This window comes from Haliotis cracherodii, unplaced genomic scaffold, assembly GCF_022045235.1.
Source record: "Haliotis cracherodii isolate W230 unplaced genomic scaffold, xgHalCrac1.p SCAF_1, whole genome shotgun sequence".
NCBI classification, from domain to species: Eukaryota; Metazoa; Mollusca; class Gastropoda; order Lepetellida; family Haliotidae; genus Haliotis; species Haliotis cracherodii.
The window spans coordinates 81,916,132-81,936,229 of record NW_027266264.1 but is presented as its reverse complement, the minus strand read 5'-3'; the positions used below and the strand labels follow the sequence as shown (position 1 = coordinate 81,936,229).

Genomic DNA, 20,098 nt, shown 5'->3' with positions numbered 1-20,098 from the left:
AGTAAAAAGGGTCAATGTTCTGATTAGCAATTCTCAAACTCAATTCCAATTACTGTACTACCTTGCAGATTAATTGCAATGTTGGTCTTCTGCTTGCTACCCAAAATACAACATAACCGCCTTTATGGAACTGTGGGAAGTTTCATTGATATCAAACCAAACAAAAGGTTTGGCATATTCTGCTGATCTGAATATGCTTTGTGAGTTGTGGAATTGGGACAGACTTCTCCCAGCAGGGTGGGCAAGTTATCAACATTATGTATCATTTCTCTGATTCTGTTTGTTGAAATTTTGATTAGATTTTCTTTAATTTCAGGTGTTTTCTTTCCACTACCATCAAAAAGCAATAAATTTGCATATGTTTTTGTGAAGGTTGTAGAATATGTTGGTCAGAGATGAAAGGCGCTTGAGTTGCAATTAGTGTGAGCAATGGCTGTTCCTGTACAGCTAAATGTTTCATTGCAGCATTAAGTTTGGTTTGTGCATTAGAAAGCACTCTAAAGTTACCCTACTGGTTTTGCCACCTGTCCACTAGTTTCTTGTTTGCCAAATTAGCAGTGGTCGAGATATATGGTAATACCAGCCTGCAACCAGTCCAATGCAGAGTTAAGTAAAATTCTGTTTGGTCTTGTAAGCTCGCTGATAATATTTCATATGAAAACACTGAACTCAACTGAAGACAATGCTTGTTTGGGGCTAGTAGATGGGAAAGTTTTGGGCACAGACTGTACAATAGTGGTCTCATTTGGTAATGTTCAAGTTTGCATGTTTCCTGTTGTATGTTGTAAGAGCATCAGATTAGGTTAGATTTCCATCTTTTTATGTTGGGCTTTGGTTCAGATATGTATTGCTGATGTTTTTATTGACACATAGTGGTAACCATGGTATTGCTGAATATTTGCTGATGAGAGTAATATGCTTGTTTGTTACAATGTGTTTAGGCAGAGAAAATAGAGAATTAGCCATCTTCTGTGGTATGAATATTTTTGTACAATTAAAATGACATGAAATTAGATGCCACGCCCACCCCTCCCATCCCCCATGCTTCCTTCCCCATTCACCATCAATATCACCTGATGGGCACCTTTTTACATTGATCCTCTGTCACGGCTCCAGATATATTGATGTTTCTCGACAATACCTCGTCTTTGTCTCAAACTTGCTCAGCATCAAGGAACTGGTTGTCATTGTTAGGAATATTGGGGCCCATCGATGTGTGAGGACTTTGAGAATCACCTTGATCTGCAATGCTTTTCTTGGAAGGAAGTGTACAGTTTGCTACGGAACTGAATGTTCTCAACAAACAGCGCGGAGAGCTCTGCACTGGCGCACACACAGATTGAGAGTGTGCTGACTGAAAGCATAAAAGCATCAAAAAGGGGACAACTTGATAAGATTAGTGCTTAGATCTGATAGGAAGCTTGTTCTTTCAAAACTGAATTGGCAATCAGATGTTTTGCAATCTTTGACATAATATTTCTGTTCAAGATAAACTGAAAACATTTTCTGCACACATTACATAAAGTGGTGAAATCTAAACAAAACCTTCCTATTGTTGTCAGCAAATTTAATGTAAAGAATGAATTTTACACTGTGCATATTTGTTGCCATTATTTCATGCATTTGAACAGGATTGATGCACTATGATTTTTTTTAGATAAGTAATGAATCTTTTTGAAAATATCTCATCAGATAAGGAGTGAACCCAAGGGTGACAGAAAATCCTTTTAACCAGGAAGTTGCCATATAGGACCATCTGACAACCTTGATAATTATAGATGCAATGTTTGAATAATGGCTCAAATAAAAGCTGATGATAAAGGCAGAATTTTCATTTTTAGCTTTCCAGGATAGAAATTTTAGAGGAAAAGCTCCAATTTAAGTTCTGACTTCTTTATGAACTCACCTTTACAATGGTACATAAATTCTTAAATAAATGCAGAAAACATCCACAGGAAGCCTCTTCCCAAGGGGGCAGGGAGCTGAAACTTTGTGGGAATGTGTAGAACTAGAATTTAACTGGGAAATGTTCATACTGCTAGCATGTAAGCTTCAGCCAGTCATATTAATACCTCAGTAAATGCTGTATCAACTGTGATGATTATTTGTATGTCTAATGTCAAAGCGTTTTTCTTTCAAGTTCTTTTGAATATTACGTTGATGCCAGACTGTCATCCAGCACATCGAACAGACCATATCACACTACCAATTATAATATAGGAAACATCAAAAACGCTCATAACAATTTCCAATTTGTATCACTTCCTGTTCATTCCAAATGTACTTGGCAAACATTAGCACCTTCTGTCATACCTAATATCTAAAATTTAAATGTATGTGCAAGTCAACTGTTTTAATTTATATGAGGATATACTTGTTTAAAACTATGCAGTGGTTTGTTACCCATTATCAGAAATCAAACTTAATCTTTCATGAAGTTCTTTTTTTTTTGACCTACCAATTCATAGTTTGGTAATATTTAAAAGTGCTGAGTAAGTAGGGTCAGATTGATCATATGGTCAGGAAACTTGCATTGATTGCATGCCTGATGTGAAGTACTAGTTTCACCCCAGGCATGCCATGGGCTGATTGCTTTAAACAAAGTATACATCTTTCACAAAGGCCATACAAAGCTCTTATTAGTAGATAGTCCAAGACATAACAGAGTATGTAAATATTTAATGGTGATGAAGTTCACAGGGTGGAGAATCAATATGCTGCTTCTCACGATGTTGCTAGGTGTCGGCAGGAGGGATGATGCATGCCTTAGTAGATACAAGGATGGCAGGACTGATCTCCATTGAGAGAAACAGGGTTTTTGTTATAGTGAAATACAGTATTTGTCTTTGATTACATATGCACGATTCATATCATGCCAATGGTCGTGCCATCTCACTCCCACGATAGGTAGCAGAGCATGACAGGCATGTCACATGGTGACATTGTATCAAGTTGAGTGAGACAGCACTCCTGGGAATGCCCTGTGTGTTGATCAGGCAGCGTGCCCTTCCTTCCCTTGCACTTGTTAATTACTAATTTACAACAATATTGATGGATATTTCTTTGAATTGCTACAAGAATATCATCCAATAACTTGTGATAACTATCTCTTATGAAATGTTAGGTACATTTTGTAGTATGAATAACAATTCAATTTTCGAAGCAGTTGATCAAATGAGAATGTGCGTGGGTATGCACTGGCGCTTCTTTCTGTGTCACCAATGTAAAAAAGTTATGTAAATTTTTTCATTTTCACATTGAAATACATTGTATGAAATTCTTATGATATTTTATGTATCAATACTACCATGAACTAATGCGTCTGAATAACCTACTAAGTATTGCATGTAATTATTACTTTCAGGAACACATATTGTTGCATGTTTTGCAGCCTCAATTGTCTGGATTTTTTAAGCCTTTATTGCTGACATTCTGATGAGTGTTCTGTCAAATGATATACAACCCCGAAACAATACAGTATTAATGTAACCTGCATTTGAATTAACTGATGAATGTTTGGTCAAATGATATACAGCCCCGAAACAATACAGTATTAATGTAACCGGCATTTGAATTAACTGATGAATGTTCGGTCAAATGATATACAACCCCGAAACAATACAGTATTAATGTAACCTGCATTTGAATTAACTGATGAATGTTCGGTCAAATGATATACAACCCCGAAACAATACAGTATTAATGTAACCTACATTTGAATTAACTGATGAATGTTTGGTCAAATGATATACAGCCCCGAAACAATACAGTATTAATGTAACCTGCATTTGAATTAACTGATGAATGTTTGGTCAAATGATATACAACCCCGAAACAATACAGTATTAATGTAACCTGCATTTGCATTAACTGATGAATATTCAGTCAAATGATATACAACCCCAAAACAATACAGTATTAATGTAACCTGCATTTGAATTAACTGATGAATGTTCGGTCAAATGATATACAACCCCGAAACAATACAGTATTAATGTAACCTGCATTTGAATTAACTGATGAATGTTCGGTCAAATGATATACAACCCCGAAACAATACAGTATTAATGTAACCTGCATTTGAATTAACTGTTGAATGTTTGGTCAAATGATATACAGCCCCGAAACAATACAGTATTAATGTAACCTGCATTTGAATTAACTGATTCTATGTCAGTTTTGTTGTTGTTAAACACCACACTAGGCAATATTACAGCTATATGATGGCGCTCTGTATGTACTCAAGTCCGAATCAAACAATCCAGTGACTGACATTACGAGCATCGGCCCTCTCTCAATTGTTATACTGTGACATGTATCAACCAAATCAATGAGCCTAACCACCCGATCCTGTTTATGGCCCATTACAACAAGCATTGGTTGCTGAATACAATCTCTAATCTGTATCTTTACCGGAGTCTTTTGCAGTAACATTTATTTTTTTAGTGCTTGAAACATTAGTACCGAATTATCAACCACATGATGTAAAGAAAATGCAAATGATCCATTGAGGTCTGTATCAAATCTGTAAGGGGGGCTAAAATTATTTTCTATCGTCTGTACACTTCCATAAACATTATCAATACAAGCATGTTCTTGGGGTGTTCAGTGTACATCTATTTGTGTTGTGAGAAAAAGAAAGTCTGATGATGGGTCAATTTTAATATGACAATAAAACCTATTTCTTGGAGATTATGGGCATAGACGGCAATGAATTAGTGAAAGTAAATGGAGACAAATTATGAATCTAGCTGGGGCCAGTTGTGCCTGATGTTAAAAGTCTACTAAACTAGTAGAATTTAATTTTTTTTTGTTTCCATGGAAGTCATTACTATTTAAAGAAGCAGACTTTCAGGGTTTTTTCTATTTATAAGTTGAAATATATTGGATTTACTGAAGGGGTGTTTAATCAATATTACCTGCTGATTGCAGGTGATGAGTGTGAGTGTGTAATCAGTGTGAGAGATATGTGATCAGCCTCAGTATATGCTCGTGCTTTTCCTGGGGCTGTTCTGCTGCCTATGCACACGTATGTACTTACCTTCATGTGCAATATTTAATGAGGCATTGATTGGCTGAAAGTAACTCTACCTGGAGCTTTGTCATTGGTTGTAGCTTTTGTCATTTCAGGTGTGCTGGCAAGTTGTCGACCTGCAACTCTTTTTGAATCAACGACAAGCTAATTACAGCCTGTGACACTGCTAATTAGAGCCCTTGGCTTGCTAATTAGCACCGACGACACCTCTCCAGCTTTGTTATCAACTTGGGCTTTGGCCACTGACCTGAACTCACACTGGCATACGATATGTCTGAAGGGATGGAGGGATTGGAAGGTGAGACCATGCACCATTTTAGCTGTCAGGGACATGTCGGGGTTGAGAAGAAATCTGAAATAAAACATCACAGTAAATCATGTTATTTGGTTATTTAGTAATGTTATTGAGCAAAACTGTTTATGAAAACCTGGTGTATTTTGGGGGCACTCAAAATGATAGTGAAAAAAAATTCATATTGTTTGCCATGTCAGCAAATAACATGTACATGTCCTCACTTGTGCAGTGATGTGTTGAATATTAAACCTGATGACTTCCTGAACTATGAAGTCATCTAGTACTTACTGATGTAGGTGATTATCATACAAGGTGTTTACAGTGTTAATGCTTTTGTTGGGAGTTGGTGCACATGTCAAGATTAATCAGGGGTTTGACAAAAGCAATCATTGATTTTATGAATTATCTCTCTTGTGGGAATTTTATATATGATTTTTATACGTACATACTTTTATACATCTGTATTCTTATTGTAGAATGCAAAATATTCATTGTTTAAAGGAACTTATGATTGGAAAAAAACAGAATTTAAGAGTATCTTGATGGATTCTTGGATTAAAATTTAAACCAACCTCATATCATTGAGATTGATTATTCAGAGCAGAACTAGGATGTGATAGGTAAAATACATTTAAGATTACCCTAAAAGATTTCAGGTTATTTATTCCATACAATGATTGTTAGAGGTTAACTCCACCCTCGGCATTGTGATCCTTTTCTTTGCTTTCCATGCTTTTAGAAATTCTTTGGGTGCTTTGAAACAACAGAAGAACTAAAGGAAATAGTGATAGAACTATGAATATCCCCTTGTTTAAATAAATTAATTTTTTTCCCCATTAGTGTTCAAAGTATGTGAACAAATTAATTTCACAATTTTTCACTAATGACATGTTTGCTGAGACTGAAGCTATTGTTGATTTGAGGACAGTGTCGTTAGATGTTGTTATCACAACAACATCACAACTCCAGAACTTTTACTGATTTATTTAACACACATGACCAGAGCAAAAATCAATACGTCCATTGGATAATGATGAGAAGTCATTGTTGTAGGTAAACAGTTCTCTAATGACTTTGTTTCATCATTAGGGTAAATGTGTGGTCATATTCAGTGCTTGACTGTTTTATGATGTCAGAACATTTCAATCATTAAAGTAATAAAATAATTATACCCCTGTTTTGTCACTGGAAATCAATCTTACTTTTTAAAACATTGAAGTTAAAATCAGTTAGAAATATGTAATATTTCATTAATTAACAAACTATTTACTATTTGTTGTTGACCAGCGGGGATAACGGGGGTATGTGAGCTTTGCTCACTTCTTTCTTGTTGTTGTACATCTGTTGACTCCTGCTATGATTTAGGGACTATTATCAGGGAGCTTCTTGCTACACCTTGGCTTGAAGACAGAATGGTGGGAGAGATATGGCATGTCATGCACATTCCAGCAACATGTGCTCTACTCTGTCATCATGATGGCACTGTGAGCTGTAGACTTATAGGAGAGCATCTGTATTATTGTCTGTCCTACTCTGGACCACCTCAGCAGCCTGGAGAGCAGACAGTCACTGGTTTGATTGTGGGTGTGTCATACCAACAGATGTTAAAAGATGGTACTTGTTACCCTGCCTGGCACTTGGCATTAAGGGGATAAAACAAGGACTGGTTACACAAGCAGTATACTGTATCTAAGAGGGGTATCCTTGTTAAACCTTTGCATGTTATCTCAGTTGGCTATCACTATAAAACCAGACTAGTACAAGCAGATACGTACATGTGCATGCACATCATCAAATTAATGCAATAATGTTGAACACAAAGTAAAACCCCCATTTCACCTAACCGGTCCTATCCTGGGCAGTGGGGATGGATGCATCATTGTCTAGGTCATTGCAAGATTCATTTTACCATTAGGGTAAATCCAATTTCTCCTGGGGTCTCAGCAAAAATTGAAAGTTCAGAAGTTATGGCTAAGGAATTTTAAATATCTTTAAATTATGTTGACATTGCACATAATAATAAAAAACAACTATTGTGACTTTATGCTTTCCCTTACATTGGCTTGATGTGACTATGATAGTGACATTAAATGGCCAATTCACACACTCACTCATATGGAACCAGTGTACTATATCCAGTGTTTGAAATCATTTTAAAACCTCAAAAGACAGACAGGTAGGTGACTCACAAGTGTTGCCTGCCCATCTTCAAAGTAACCTGCTTGCATTCAGCCATTATCAATTTTGAAAAATTGCAACAACAAAAATAGAGACAGACCTCGGATTTGATTGAGTGGAAATATTACAAACAATTTCTTCAGAATCTATAAGGAATTATTATAAAACTGAATTCATAAGTAGTCTTAAAATTATCTGCCAGACATTGGGGCAGGTGGAGGAAACTTTCAGGCAGCCTAACAGTAACCAGCAACTGGCCTCTAAGTTAACTTTCTTTCCTTGGAACTGAGTGGCTCTTGCATGAACATTTTCAGAAACCATTGTGATACTAAGAAGCCACTTAAACATATGACTATCTCTTAAAAACATCTTAAATGAATATCTTCTGACATTCTTAAAGTTGCCATATTAAAAAAAAACTTTCACTGTTTCCTCCTTGTCATGGTTTAGCTGAAACAGCAGTACAAAGTAAGTTCCCGCTTCTGCCTATCACGCTTGAAGGCGGAAGACACGAAACCTTCCTGTCAGTTATGTAAGAAGCTGTTATTCCACTGATAAAATGCCACTCAAAGAAATGGTTTCTGTTGTGTAAGTTGGTGTCAACATTATTCACTCCAGCTGTCCAGCTGTTCAAAACATTTTGTCCATTGTTTGAGAAGCTGTTATTCCTTTTATAAAAATCTGCTCAAAGAAATTATTTCTGCAGTACATCTTTGTGTTAGCATCTTTGTCCAGCTTGTTCAAGATAGATGTGAGGTTGTCCTCTGCACACAACACAACACAACACAACACAGAAGAATTTGACAGATACTGCTTCCTTATGATATACAAATATACCATCCCCCACACCATTGGAACATTAAACTTGATTGATAATGGAGAATTTAGCACCAGTTGGCATAATGAGGTTTCAGTTCTAGCTCATGTGACAGGGTGTGTTGCTCGTGTTGCCGTGGAAATGGCAATGCAATTAATCACCTGTGTTTGGTTATGCTGCAGCTAAACGGGAAATATCAGCAGAGACTTCATACCTGCTCCATCTGGGTTATCTTTCATTGCCAGGTAGAAATATGAGTTGTTCTTGAAATTAATTTACTGTATGGCAGTGTTATATAACCCAACTTTCGCACACCATAGAAGTGCCATGTTGCAAAAAGTAATCTTAAAAATCTTATAATGTTTTTAAAAAAAATAAATTAATCAATGGGGAGTTGAGACCAAGGCATAAAAAAATGTGTCTTGATCTTTTCCTTTCATTTATCATCCACATATTTCTGGATGTATTGACTGCTTCATTTTGTTGTGCCGATATTTCTTGATTCGACAAGAATACGAATGTGTTATTATGAAAGGATTATTGGCTCGACATGATCACATGACAGGGAGGGGCCCATATGTGAAGAGATCTGTGCCATCAATATATTGCAAATTATCACCATTTGTACTCAAATACAATCTTTTTGATGAGTCAGTTATCATCAAGGTTAATGATCAGTTTTGCTACTAGCTCAAGGAATTTAACAACAGCCTGCTCTACATTCAGGTGGCCATTTACCTATGACTTATCCTAATAAGGCAAATTGTTGGCACTTGAATTATTTTGGAGTATTTTCCAAACTTTGATCAATGATGTTAATATTTTAGCTAGAATAAGACTTTGTGCCTATCCTGAACTTGTCTGCCCTTGTGTTTTTAATTAGATTTTACTCCTTTGTATTGGCTGTCATACGCTGAGGTTTCTAGGATAAAATTATACTTGACGCTGACTTTCTACAAGTGTTTTCAGAAAAAGTCACTGACTCTGTGTATCAATGACCACTAGCCTAAAGCCAGAGTAAAAGCTTCCAGTAAACTAGCTCCTGATCATTGATAATGTAATAGCCCATATGTTTAAGGTATCATTTATGAATTAAGTTACAGAGGTCCAATTAAACACTAAAGGTTTTGGCACAGCATGACCACTTCTTTGGAAAATATGCCCGAGAACATCTTAGCTTTACAACACAAAAACTGTTATCGTTGTTTGAAATTTTCATCTGACAGGGGCACATGCAAAATCCAAAGTTTAAACAGTCATGGATATTTGATGCCTTGAATTATCAAATTACCTTAATGAGCTATGAGTTATACATGAAAGTTTGTGTTTATCACAGCCTGCTCAGGTGTGTTTGTAGAGAGATTGGAAGGCTTAGCTTTCTGCAGTGAAGGCAAATACTGTTTAGCTGAGAATTGCTGGAATTAAGGTGCTCAGTCGTGTGATTTAGATGCTGATTTGAAATTAATTCGGCACCATTGAATGCTTATCACCTGAGGCCGGGCGTGAGAATCGAGCATCATCAGTGTCGACGTCACGCTTGGATCAGAGAGTGCAGGATTCGTACGGTGATGCTTCGCCGCTATCGTGGCAACTGGACCCAGGGATTGTATTGATCTCATAATGGACCCATCCACACCCGATCTCGTTTCCTTCCTGTGACTGCCACAATGCAAGCGTCCAATATCGCCTCAGAATCATGGATTTTTCTGACAAATGTGAAATCTCAATGAAATCTTTTCAGGAAAAAAATCAAAATAATGGCATTTTCAGGTAGCAAGCTTTGGCCGAGTCAATTGGGAACAATAGCTTATTGTGTAGGGTGAATAGATGGGATGTTGCTACTGCCAGTGTTAGGGAATTAAGAAATGGGAATTCTATCAAAACTGAAGGCAGTATAGTATGTCCACTTCTTATCAAGTAAAACTTTTTTTATAGATGATTTGTCCAAAAATATCCCTTTTCCAAAATGGTTACTCTGTTGTGTTCCAAGTAGGAGAAAATTTCCAATGAATGTATGGAATTATTATTTATAATTATTAAAGCATGTCTGATTTGCATGTCACACCATGGGTGACAGTTTTTAGAGCTTAACTTCACAGTAAATTCAATGTTTGACTGTAAAAATCCTTACAGTTAAGAGCAAATGTAAACATTGATTTATGGTTTTGGTTGGATGATGATTAACATATATTATCTGTTGGGTGGTTGACATCTATGCAGAGACTTAATCTAACCCCTGTAGTGAAATGTCTGTGCCCAGGCTGTCATGGATGTGTTTGTGAGCCCTACTCGGCAGCCGTGAACATTTTTTCCTGACACACGCTCCATTAGCGATATCATTCTCTAATGTATCCCTGTAATAGTAACCAAATTAAAATAGTTCTATATCAGGTTGTATTGAATGACAAAATATCCTATATTTACATTAAGGGGGTGTTGGCACAGTGTTTAATACCTTTGCTGGCCATGTAGGATTTACGAGTTCAGTACCCATAACTGTATTTTAAAAAAAGCCATACTTCTGCAGGGCTTTTTTGGTTGGCAGCATACATGATTTTACTGTAAGTCAAGAGTTGGGTTTGTTGTATTATATAATGAGACTGAGAAAAATGTCAGTGAGTAACTACCAAATTTATTTCATGATACATTTCTTGGCCTTTCTTGAAAGTGTTACCACCAGAAAGAAAATGGTAGCAACATATTTATTTTTTAGTTAAATACCAGCCTTTAGCTGCTGCGACAATACTAGAACAACCTCACTGTTTTGGACCGCCTCTGTCATCTAGTGTCCTCCAAGAGAGAGGAAGGTCAGGGGTTCCATCCCCGGGCGCGTCATATCAAAAGACATTAGAAGATGGTACTTGTTGATACCCTCGGCATTAAGGGGCTAAAACAAGGGCAAGTCAATATTTATGTTCAACTGCGGCATGGTATATCAGTGGGCTTGCACTAAAAAATCGTCAAAATCGACTAGTTCAAGCACACACGAGCACATGCACATGCACATGCATGTCACATACATGTAAGTGCTGCAACATGGACAGAACCACATCTGTCTCTTGCCCAGGTATCCCTGAGATTACCCCTCATTCGCAAAGTTGGAGGATTGTTTTCTCAATCTTTTGTCAATAGGGACTCATTTTTATACCCCTGGCATATTATGGGGTGGGGGTCGACTGGTGCCTTTTATTATACAGGGATTTTTAGATTAGGTTTCCGGCAGCAAGTTTGACATGACTGTTCAAATTGGTGTGTAACTGACATAGAAATACAAAGTTCCGAATCCCAATTCAATGGTATTGTTTTAATGGCTCAATAACTACTCCTGTATACAGACAGACAGATTATGCTAGAAATTCTCTCATGAAGTTGGATTTACTGTAATAGTCAGATGATTTGTTCTTTCGATTTTGTGGGGGCTGGAAGGTTTGTAGTCATCTGATGACTCTTGGTTGCTTATGCTTAGCTCGTTTTAGTGGAAACCTATACTTTGTGGGTGTACATTTTACAAGTTGTGTACATGGTGAGAATATGCTGCTGTACACTAACAACCACGAGGAAAGCTTGTTATGGGCCAGAACTCAAGGTAGGCCTGATACATGTTCCTAGAATTTTGCATTGTTTGATTTAAGTCGTCAAGAGAATGATGAATTGATCATGTAAAGATTGTTTTGTTTAGAGCCCCAAATTGCTGGCATTGATTGTATGAGCCAATCTGGCGTGACATAAATACAGGTATTATTCAGCAATATTGTGCAGCTCAACTCGTTAAAATTCCCTGAGGGTTCAACAAGCAGCATAGTTTGATGGATAACGCCAATACCCAAATTACCTTTGATCTATCACAGTAATCGCAGCATTATGATAGGATTGTAATCTGCGTCTATCGTTGTATTTGATACTGACTTAATCACTGCTTCCCAGTTAACCAGTTTCTGTAAATATGTCAAAGTGAACTGCAGATCTGTTCTTGGACTGTAATGTTATTAGTCACAGAAAGTCATGGACCATATCAGTTACTGTTTGAATGTATGAATGTCAGCTTTATTGGTATTTCTCAATTTTATGACACAAGGTATTTCACCAGTTTTTCAAAAAGAAGATGACATATATGATGAACATGTGGAAACAGTCACAAATAGGAATAACATGACATCCTTTTAGGAAACTGTTTCTTAAGTACACTTCTAAATAATAGTAAATTTGCACATGCTTTTGGGGTTATTTATTGTTGTGTGACATCTGTAAGTGAATGTGAAAATCTGAATTAATATAAAGGGGTCATTATGTATGGAAACTTACCTTACTGACTTGAGTCAGTCGTAACATGCTCAACCGAAGACATATACACAGGTCTAACACACTGACAGGTTATCTACATTATGTGATAGGAGTGATTGGATGTATGACTTAAAATTTACCATAACCAACTTCAAGATTTAAGGAAGAGAATTAGTATCACTTCTAAATGCCTTTCAAAGACTTCGAGATTTAAGCATTATTTTACTGACAAAAAAACAACATGGCATGTACAATGATCATAAAACAGCAGTGGATTTGCGAACAGGCTGATCCTGGCCTGTAGAACAACTCTGTAAATGATGCTTCTGCAGGGATAAACAATGGAAAAAAATATTTTCTGCCTCACTTGAAGTGTCATATAATTCTCAGTAAGGACAAAAACCTTGCATCTTTTATGTGATGATGCAACTTGGGTTTTAGTTAATTGTTTTTTAATTGATCAAAGCGTGTGCCCTGGAGGTGTAATAATCAATTGTGATGGTATTAAACTGCATTTTGCGAACAATGAAATGTTTCATGTATTCCTCAATGGTAATAGAGATCATTCCTTTGTCATTTGTTGTACTGTCAGTCCTAAATGCAATGAATGCATGGCAGTGGTTATGCCTCAGTGGACAGTCTCAATACAGAAATTTGTCTTTGTTGCAAGTGTGATCAACATTGTTTGTTTGGGGAAGTCTGACTCCATCATTTATAACAATGAGTTCGAATTCATTGGTTGGTTTTGCACCTGGAGAAAAGATTGCTTCAATAATAGCTCTTAATTTAGTCATCCAATTTTCTTCACTTAATGTTTTTGTCCCAAGGGGTCCACGGTCTTCGCACTGATCTGTATTGCCAACTTCAGTTGCAGGAAATCATCTCCCATCTCGTGTTCATCGCCAAACAAATACCCTTCACAGTATGCTTCGTGCATCACATTGTTGATGAATGTTTGTCAAACAGCATATCATTACTTTAATACACTGGCATGGGGTTTTGTGTGTGAGAAAACTTTTATTGGCTTTTGTGAATTTATAGTGACAGCATGACTGTACATTCTGATGAAAACTAGATTTGTGCTAGAGAAGGGAATATCCTGTATAACAACTTTCCAGATGTCTAATTACTCCTAAGGCAGGCCAATATAGACTACAAAGGTAGAAGGGATACAGGTGAATGGGGGTTTGGGGTGAGAACCATTGTCACAGATTTCCTATTGTGTTGGGGGTTGGATCTCTCGACACCTCAGAATACTAATAGTGCCTTGTGTGAAACTGGAAACTATTCAAGCAACTTGAAAGCATTATTGAAATAGTTGATGTAACTTGTTTGTAAAATTGGAAATTGATGCATATACTACTAGATCTAATGCATCAAACCTATTCCAAAAGAGGAGTGCTTCGTTGAATAAACTGGAATTAAGTGAAATCCTTTTTTAGGTCAGCGATCTTATTTATCTGCCCATCAGCTGAAGATCAGGTGTATTACTTGTCTCTTTGACATGAATAATCTTTGGGAATTATAAAAAAAGGTGTAGAATGTCTTTGGGCAAAGTCGTCAAGATTTAACTTTTAGGAATGATAGACATAAACGGTACTGACCCACAAATATTTGTCTATGTGCATGAAGGTACAAAGCTACAACAGTGTTTCTGCTGCTGATGTATTTCTGTAATATGACAAGCAAATGTCACCACGTATTGACATTAAAATGCATTGCACCTGGCCACCTCCTTGATGCATTCAAAGGGCAGATGCACTTTCATTTACTCAGTGCTTTAGATACACTTTCTGTATGGTCATTTTCCCATTGTCATTTTCGAACACATTTGTCTTTCCTTCCTTATATGGATGTGGAATTCCTGTCATAGGATGTAAATTCTCAAACATGTAAATTGTGAATGACAATAATTGCAGTATTCCTTTTCTGACAAACACCTGTGTGGAGCCCCTCCCCTTTAATCCCCATATTTTGCCCCCTCCCTGGGTCCCGCTACCCAAGGTTCCCTGCCACACCTGTCTACGTACATACTCAGCTCAATGAACCCGCATTTCATCTGCATCATTTAACAACCAGGATGCTGGCACATTCTGATTGGCTGTTGCTAGGTGACAGATTGTCAACAGCAGGGTTGGTGAAGGTAGAGACAACCTGATCATTTACAGGTAGTTTGCATGCTTGGGCTACATTACCTGTCCAGGTAGGCATTCTGTCAGTTGCCCCTCGTCAGTTCAGGGAGAAAGACCAACAGAGGGAGGGAGGGGGTGTTTGCTGCCTGTAGCAGTAACAAGATGGGGTACCAAACACGATAGTTGTACCTGTGATCACCTGCCATCAGGGAGGAGGCTGGCCTCGTTATCTCACCTGCACAGGTAAGACATTAGACTGGGTCTTTGTTTCTCTCTCATTTTCTGCAATCATTTTGTTCCTGTTGTACTAAGTTGGACTTTAATAATTTTGTAAATGTATTTGGATATATTCAATAATTTTGAACAGACAAAGATGTCATTTTTTCCTTGACAGCTTTGTCTGTCTGTATGGTATTGGTGTTACAAAGGAACAATAATGGCACTGCTGTATCCACACTCCAGGTTTTATGTTATTTTGTCAAGTGTTCTCTTTATCACATATTGCAAAAACAGAAGTGGGGGTGGATGTGGATGTGGACTAAAAGAGCAAGAATTGATCCCTGTGCAGCTAACACTGTCATATAACTCGTCAGGTATCACCAGGTATAAATAGCATCTTGCATGACTCATCAGAACCCATGGCAGGAATAAGGGGGAAGGAAATGTCAGAGACAGAATTACTAGAAACTTGAAACCAGGCTGTAGTAGTCTCATCCTAAAAGCGCAGTAGCTGAATGATGCTGAATTAAAAGTGGAGCATTGTTTGGAAGGAATTAGTACCATTTATCTGTAATGAAGTAGCCAAACCTCAGCTGACAGTTATATTTAGCTTAGAAACAGCACTGTCCATTTTCTGCCATTAATGATGACTGAGTAGAAAAGGTAGGAATCACACTGAACAGTTGTCATTGTTCCTTGGAGCATAGATTCTTACACCAGCCATTATGTCCCTGCTTGTGGCTAGTATTCTTGATGAATAAACCAGTAATAAAAACAAAAACCGAGATTCTTTCAAAGGTGAGACTTCTAATTTCTGCATATCCAAATAAGAAATTGAATTTGCCTGTTATCTGCTTTGTTTTACTCTTTTCTTTGGTATTTCATTCATGTGAAGTTTTCAGTATTTTGAAGTAAATAATAATTCAGTGATTACATGAAATGCCTGTGTCTAGTCTTATGTGATTCTCATATCATACTTAATCAACAACGGAAATGACTGTCAAGACATATGCCACTTATGTGATAGACTACATGTAGGTGTGTGATGAAGGTGAAACTATTTGAAGCCACACCTTAGGACATCTGCATCACACTGATCACTTAGGCTTAGAGGAGTTCTGCAAGTGTTAAGATTGAGGGAGACTCCACTATGATAAAATATTGATAAGAACAAACAAAAGCATGATATTTTATTATACAGATCATCTGACAATATTGATAAACAAAACTGATCTTCACAACCCTTGCCTTTGTACTTCGATCCTGTTTGTTATTTCATTTAAAGCATGCTGCTTTACTGTCATGTGACGAGACTTGTATTCCATGTTTTGAGGCAGTGTGGCCGAATGTACATTGTTTATTGTATGGATATATTATAGATGCATTTCCAGACATCAAAGGTCATAAGGACTTCCTGTAATCTGATAACCACAATATGGGCTGTTCTTGATGGCTAAGGGCAGTATTGCTTAGATATAAGTTTGAACAGATTTTCACATGTAAATATACTTGGTTATGATTTCAGATAAATTTATCGCTTGTTACCTCTGTATGTGTATATTTTTGTTAACATTACATCCAAGGGACCATACAATATTTGTCTATAGTTTACATGCAAGTAAGTATCAGTCAGCATATGACAGTGTTTGTCAAGAAGCTTATTGCTTGTACCAATGGCAGGATTTTGCGAGTTAATTTAGCTAAAGGAGGTTTCACTGTAGTGTGTTCCTCTAATTTATCAAAATTAAGGAGTACTTTCATGGTATGCAAATATATGTTGATTGTTCCAGTATTTTGTCAACAAAGTAGCTGATATGTAAATATGGTATGGCAGGTTATCTTTGGTTTATTATATTAGTTAAGATTAGTAATTACACTTCTTAAACTGAAAACAATGAAATAATTGTCATCTAACTGACTGATTACACTATATGACCTTTGTCGTAAAAATAACCAGATTTGGCCAATCCCAAATCTTCTTACTATATTTGTCTCATTGACAGAGAGTATCTCATGCTTCATTGCTTTTGAGTAATCCCCCAGTAGGTCGGACGTTACAATCAGCACTGTCAAACATTTTGGCCTTTACAGTAATAACCCAAGTTGATCATTAGTAGGTATTTGCAGCCCTCCTGTGCTAGCTTCCCAGTGTCAGACCTTCATCCAGGTGATTCCCCCACCTGAACAGCAGTTGTACCTTCCCAGCAGGACACACATGCACACTGACACACACACACACACACACCCTACCACACCCCAGAGCAAGAGTAACCCTACACTCTGTTCTGATGAGCAGGAGACACCAGAGAGCCTCCCGAGCGGCTTTTACAGTGTCCACATCAGTCATTACTTAACTAATTGGAAATCTGATGAGTGCACTTATCTTGTCTGTTAATGCTCACCTGTTGTGGGTGAAAAAGGAGAGGCAAGGGTGAGGGGGGGATGGGGAAATATGATCCTCTTGTTTGTCATGTCTCAGTCAAGCCAGGTAAGGCTAGCAGCAGCAAATGGTTTTCTGAGGGCATATATTGTCAGGTTAGCTGGTGACTTTATAGTCACTGTTTGGTTGGTGTAGTGTAACTCATGAATAAGACATCAGGCCTAATGATCTTAAAGTTATGTCAATTATACAACATTGTTACAGGAAGTGTAGTACCCAAAATAACAAATACAACAATGTTTATGAGTAAAAAGAATTCTTAATTTTGAATGGCTAGTTTCAGGTTTGAACTTCTGTTTTATCCCTGTTTGTTAAGTAATTTTTTTTATGAAGGTGATTCAAAGGTCATTTTGATCAAGGTCATAAATGTTTCTTATCTTACTGTATTGCTGTCAGGAACTGGCATCATTAATAAATAATTTTGTTCTTTATTATACACATTTTGCTGCAGAAAAGTTTGTGGGAAATGTCATCTTAAATTACATGACCATTAGGTGTTCAAACAAGTCCAGACTTGAAGATTGCTGCTTCTGCTCTGCTTGAACCATAAAATTGATCTGTTCTGAACACGTCTTGCAATGCTCTAACTGCATTTGTCCTTCAAACAGGTTCAAACGGCTTTGTCCAAAACTGAAATACTGATGAGACAAAGCAGACAAATTTGTATGGGCCATGTTTGTCAGTTGTCATGCAACAGCATAATGGTAGAGATCTGCTGATGGAGACTACATTGTTGCTGTCCCACTCTCCCAGTAGTCTGTTGCTACTTGTGTCAGGCTACTGTGTCTTGGAGCATATGCACAAGAGCGGCATAAAGTATTTATGTGGCAATGAGTGCATATTGTTCCGCAGCCTGATCTAACGGCTGGCCTTCATACCTGGCTGATGATAATAACTTGATCATGGGTGGGAAGACATGAAGGCCCATTCAGGCTCACTGTCCTAAATGTGGCCATTATGCTGTGTGTAGTCAAACAAAGCACTTATAACAATGGCTTGTTTAACAATGAAATGAAACTGTTTCGATCATCTGACCCTGGAGTAATGGGTATTGACTACCCGACCATCACCCCTTGTTTAAACACCTCTGTGGTCGACCATACATTGTAACTCAGCTTTGGACCTTTGTTTCTGGTTATCACATGGCTGGCATCGTCAATACCTGTCTCAGTCATGCATTAATTGCTTTTAATCTTTTCTAAATACACTCAGGCTTCACATATAGCATTGATCGCCTATAGTAGCAGTGCTAGAGGCTTTAGCAGGAGCCGATTTCCATTAGTGAAAGCTGTATGATATGTGTTAGCCCAGTAAATGTGTATGTTGTGGATTTTCATCAACTGTTAACCAGAACTATTAGTGAGTTCCAGGTACTTGATCAGAATGTTCATGATTGTTCTGAGTGAATCATCCGACTATGGGATAATGTAGTTGTGCATCATGTATAAACATGTTGTAATGGTGACTGGATTGTAGGGGTAACTATCTTGAACTGTTATCTGGAATCATTTCTATTGCCCACAGTTAATGAGAATCATGCATCATGTATAAACATGAAGTAATGTCTAGTCATTTATGCTTCCCATACCAATCTATAAAGTCAGTGGTAATAGCCTCTGCCAGGAGTAGGACTTTGAAAGTAGTAATGGTAGGCCTCATTTGCTCTGCACAGTAGGGAGACTGCTTTTATAGTAGGGGATAGTTTACAATTTCTATGTGCTGTTCACTACATCACAGTTTATGATGGCAGTAAGTGGGCTTGTAGGTCTTGGCAGAACTCTCATGGAAATTGGAATAGCTGGACATGTCAAGTTTACTTCTACTTACAGAATATCATTTTCATTGGATATTTGTTGAATTAAAACATGTTTTTATAGTTGGTAGTTGATGGTCAGGTAGAGAGTGTCTCTGTAATGCCTGACCCATCCAGTTGAGTAGAAACGATACGATACACGATACAATACATGATGCATCTTTTATTCTGTATCAGTTCAATGAACCCCAGCATCTTTGTCAGTCAAATATTGCAAAATGTGTTATACAGTAATTAGCATTTCAAGTTCACTAATAAGAATATTCGCTACGGACATGTGTCTACAGCTAGCTTTTCCTTTTGAACCTGATCTAAAATATTAAGAGTCAAAATGTTTCCACACAATTTGGCGTAAATATGCATATCGCGATACATGTTGTATCATGACCTATGTATCGTGATACGCATCTATCATCACCTTGCTGTATCGTTTCAACCCTACCACACAGTCATGTGTCCAGACCATGTGTGTCTTATTGATCAGACAGGAGACGTGCTCCTCCAGGTGGTTCTAGTGGAAACTGACTCCAAGCATAGGCTCCATTTGTTTGTCTTTCGAGTAAATATTTGTTGAAGATTATCAATAACCAATACATGGATTATCTTAGTAATTTCTTAAGTATTTGTAGGTTTGCTGTGCAAGGACTTCTAGCATGATACAGTGATAGTTTCCACAATTACATCGCAAACCATGATTGTGTCAAACCAACCGATTTGATTATATGTCGATGTAGTTTAGTAGATGGCATTCAAATGTCCGCAGAGTTAATTCAGATTACATGAGTTCTGATACTCTTGTAAACCTCAACAGAAAACAATTACCGTCAGTTTGATGCAGGTAGCAATAGAGGCCGACTCCATGCTGAAATAACACAGTTTTCATGGAAA

At 37.4% G+C, this 20,098-nt stretch overlaps 1 protein-coding gene across 4 annotated transcripts in view; it reads left to right on the top strand.

Moving 5' to 3' along the window:
* The window catches only part of LOC139446082 (heterogeneous nuclear ribonucleoprotein K-like), a 56,506-nt gene that overhangs the window by 23,301 nt on the left and 13,107 nt on the right, over positions 1-20,098 (top strand). For 3 of the 4 annotated variants that reach the window (XM_071227396.1, XM_071227550.1, XM_071227474.1), the window contains exon 2: positions 5,131-5,333. In XM_071227396.1, the coding sequence (XP_071083497.1) occupies positions 5,306-5,333 (28 nt within the window). In that variant the 5' untranslated portion in view covers positions 5,131-5,305. Of the gene's footprint in view, positions 1-5,130; positions 5,334-14,796; positions 14,982-20,098 lie in introns of those variants that run through there. The other variant, XM_071227626.1, reaches the window with a different exon arrangement.